At 64.3% G+C, this 3,662-nt stretch overlaps 1 protein-coding gene across 4 annotated transcripts; it reads left to right on the top strand.

The window, feature by feature from the left end:
• Positions 1 to 43: 43 nt before the first annotated feature.
• NEFH (neurofilament heavy) lies at positions 44 to 3,659 on the top strand. 4 transcript variants are annotated; one of them, XM_035312505.1, is made up of 7 exons: positions 44 to 125; positions 551 to 750; positions 1,204 to 1,328; positions 1,514 to 1,846; positions 1,901 to 2,642; positions 2,685 to 2,723; positions 2,781 to 3,659. In XM_035312505.1, the coding sequence occupies exons 1-7, from the start codon at positions 50 to 52 to the stop codon at positions 3,138 to 3,140; spliced, it is 1,875 nt and encodes a 624-aa protein (XP_035168396.1). In that variant the 5' UTR covers positions 44 to 49; the 3' UTR covers positions 3,141 to 3,659. The 4 variants fall into 4 exon arrangements, with proteins under 4 accessions (XP_035168396.1, XP_035168398.1, XP_035168397.1 ...); XM_035312507.1 differs by having other exon boundaries at positions 1,514 to 1,994; positions 2,280 to 2,642; XM_035312506.1 differs by having other exon boundaries at positions 1,514 to 2,159; positions 2,274 to 2,642.
• Positions 3,660 to 3,662: the final 3 nt, after the last annotated feature.

Raw genomic sequence — 3,662 nt, 5'->3', positions numbered from 1 at the left:
GGGGGGGGGCGCAGGGTGTGTCCGCGCTGCGCTGCGGGGCTCGGCACCCATGGGTGCGATGGACGGGAGGGCTCAGCACAGCACCGCGGACAGCGGCCCCTCGGCACCGCGGACAGCGCCCAGGGGGGCGGTGTCGGCCCCGGGGTGCGGGGGGCTGCGGGCTCCGGCTCTCCCCGTCCCCGGGGGGGGCTGCGGGGCTCTGCGGCACGCCCCCCTCCCAGGTCTGCCCCCCCCCCCCCCCAGCAGTGCGTCTGGCCGCAGCCCAGCCTGGCGAGGTGGTGCCCGGGGGGGTTCCGTAGGGCTGCGGCAGGAGCTCGGGGGAAGAAGGGGGGAAAAAGTCGAGGGTGGAGAAAATTCCTGCCCAGGCGTCTCCGTCCTCCTGGCGCAGCGTGGGCACCACCAGAGGGGGGCTGGAGAAGGGGGGGACCCTGCGGGCTGGCCCTGCAGAGGACACACGTGGGGGATTTGCAGCCTTTAAAGGGTTTGAGGCTCCCCAGGGAGGGGAGACCGCAGCCTCCCTGCCTGCAGCTCGTCCTCTCCCCCGCCGCAGTGAGGCTGGACAAGCTCTCGGAGGTGGCCAAGGTGAACACGGACGCCATCCGCCTGGCCCAGGAGGAGATCTCTGAGTACCGCCGCCAGCTCCAGTCCAAGACCACTGAGCTCGAGGCCCTCAAAGGGACGCAGGAGTCGCTGGAGAGGCAGAGGCAGGACTCGGAGGAGCGCCACCATGCCGATGTCCTGTCCTACCAGGTAACGTGGGCAGGGTCCCAGCCCCTCCGGTGGGTGCAGGGCTCCCACAATGAAGCTGTCCCCTGCGTCATCTGCCCATGGTGTTGGTCACAAATGCCACTGAAGGGTGCTCAGGGCTCGGGCTGCATCTTGTGTCCCAAGCACAGCTGCACCAGGTTGTGTCCATGCCCTGAAGCATTGTCCCCAGGGCGATACCACAGCCCTGGCAGCCTCACCCAGCTCCTAGAAATGTCACCCCTGCCATGGGGAGCTCTCAGTGGAGGTGGCGCAAGGCACTGGGGCTGCCCTGGGGACAACCTGGAAGCCCTTGCACTTGCCCCTTTCCCCCTGCGTCCACCCCTCTGTGGGGGCACCCCAGTGCTGGGTGGGCAGCATCCCCCCTCCGAAGACCCGGGGGCGGTTTTGGGGTGCTGCTGCCACCCTGCCCGGCCCCAGCGGCTCCGCGTGTGGCAGGAAACCATCCAGCAGCTTGACAGCGAGCTGAGGAACACCAAGTGGGAGATGGCAGCCCAGCTCCGCGAGTACCAGGATCTGCTCAACGTCAAGATGGCGTTGGACATCGAAATCGCTGCCTACAGGTACGGGGTCGGCAGGGGGGACAGGGGGCCCGGCCATTCCCCGGGGCTGAGGGCACTCCCTGGGGACCCTTCTGGTGAGGGGGAGGCACTTCTGTCCTCCGAGACCACCTCCAAGGTCCAGCTGGGTGACCCAGGAGGGGCGGGAGGCAGCTGCTGACAGCCCCGCTCTGGTCTCCTCCTGGCAGGAAGCTCCTGGAAGGGGAGGAATATCGGATCGAGGCCGGCTTCGGGATGATCTCCTACCCCGAGGTGGTCCCCAAGGCTCCCGGCATCGCCGCCAGCATCAAGGTGAAGAGTGAGGAGAAAATCAAGGTGGTGGAGAAGTCCGAGAAGGAGACGGTGATTGTGGAGGAGCAGACGGAGGAAATCCAAGTGACCGAGGAGGTGACAGAGGAGGAGGAGGCTGAGAAAGAGGCTGAAGAGGAGAAAGCTGAAGAAGAAGAGGAGAAAGCTGAAGCAGAGAGTGAAGAAGAAGCCAAGTCTCCTGCAAAGGAGGAGGCCAAATCCCCAGCTGTGAAGTCCCCAGAGAAACTTGAGTCCCCTACAAAGGAGGCCAAATCGCCAGCTGTGAAGTCCCCTGAAAAAGTCCCAACCCCCTCAAAGGAGGAGGCCAAGTCCCCAGCAGTCAAGTCCCCAGAAAAGCCACCGACCCCCTCAAAGGAGGAGGCCAAGAGCCCAGCTGTCAAATCCCCGGAGAAACCCACGCCCCCCAAAAAAGAGGAGGCCAAGTCCCCAGCTGTCAAATCCCCAGAAAAACCCACAGCCCCCTCCAAAGAGGAGGCCAAGACCCCAACTGTGAAGTCCCCAGAGAAACCCCCAACGCCCTCAAAAGCAGAAGCCAAGTCCCCGGCAGTCAAGTCCCCGGAGAAGCCACCAATGCCCTCAAAGGAGGGGGCCAAGTCCCCAGCTGTCAAGTCTCCAGAAAAACCCCCAACCCCCTTAAAGGAAGAGGCCAAGAGCCCAGCTGTGAAATCCCCCGAGAAACCTGCAACCCCCTCCAAAGAGGAGGCCAAGACCCCAGCTGTGAAGTCCCCAGAGAAACCCTCAACCCCCTCCAAAGAAGAGGCCAAGACCCCAGCTGTGAAGTCCCCGGAGAAACCCTCAACCCCCTCCAAAGCAGAGGCCAAGTCCCCGGCAGTCAAGTCCCCCGAGAAACCTGCAACCCCCTCCAAAGAGGAGGCCAAGTCCCCAGCTGTGAAATCCCCCGAGAAACCCGCGACACCCTCCAAAGAGGAGGCCAAGGCCCCAGCAGTCAAGTCCCCAGAGAAAGCCAAACCTCCCGTGAAGGAGGAGGCCAAGTCTCCGCAGAAGGAGGTGGCGCCAGCCAAGGAGCCCGTTCCCTCCCCTCCCAAGGAGCCGAAAGCCCCTGCCAAGGAGGAGAAGGCTGCCCCCAAGGCCGCAGCTGAGGAGGGCAGGAAGGAGGAGGCTCCCAAGAAGGACGCCCCGGCCAAGGCGGAGGAGAAGCCCAAAGAGAAGGTGGCCACTGGGCCAGAGCCGCCGGCCCCGCAGGTGAAGGAGACCGCCAAGGCCGGCCCCAAACCCGCGGAGGAAGGGAAAGCCGAGGAGGCTCAGCCAAAACCTCCGCAGGAGGCCGGCAAAGCAGCCGTGAAGGAGGCGGAGAAGCCGAAGGCCAAGGAGAAGGCGGAGGAACCAAAGAAAGCGGCGGAGGAACCAAAGAAGGAGAAGGCGGAGGAACCCAAAGCCAAACCCAAAGACGAGCCCAAAGCCAGTAAGGAGCCCCCCAAGGCTGAGAAGCCCCCCAGCACGGACACCAAAGCCCCGGAGCCGGTGCCTGCTGCGGGGAAGAAGTGAGCGGAGCCCCAGCCCCGAGGCAGCACCCCTGGGTGCAGGAGCTGCTCCGCTCCCCTCCGAAGGGTGAGATGGGGAGGGACCCCCGGAGGGCCCCCCCCCGGCCAGGCCTTACCTTAGCAATATGTTCGTGAGAGACACAGCCCCTCGCCGCCCCACTCCCGTGGTATGTTATGATAGCTTCCGTAGCAGAATGTGATGTACGCCGAGCGCCACATGTAACACTTGAATTACAAGGAGGAGAACAGCCCCCGGGGGGACCCGACTGCCCTTCTCCGATAAGTGCATTTATTTAACGGCCGTGCCATCGAGGGACAAGTGCACCGCAGAGATCCAGTGTCGTCGTCTCGTGTCCCCCCCCTGGGACACTGACTGTCCCCCTGCAGCGTGTCCCTGGCTGCAGCCCCCTTCGGGGGGGAGCACTGTGCAGAAACACCCCCGGGACTACACCGTGCACTAGGAAACTCGAGCCCACTGTCAGTTGCTTACGTGCAATAACCAAATAAAGTGCTTACAGAGACACCC

This window comes from Oxyura jamaicensis (genome assembly GCF_011077185.1).
Source record: "Oxyura jamaicensis isolate SHBP4307 breed ruddy duck chromosome 15 unlocalized genomic scaffold, BPBGC_Ojam_1.0 oxy15_random_OJ71369, whole genome shotgun sequence".
In the NCBI taxonomy this organism is placed as follows: Eukaryota; Metazoa; Chordata; class Aves; order Anseriformes; family Anatidae; genus Oxyura; species Oxyura jamaicensis.
The sequence above is the reverse complement of the archived record's forward strand: the minus strand, read 5'-3'. Positions and strand labels throughout refer to the sequence as shown.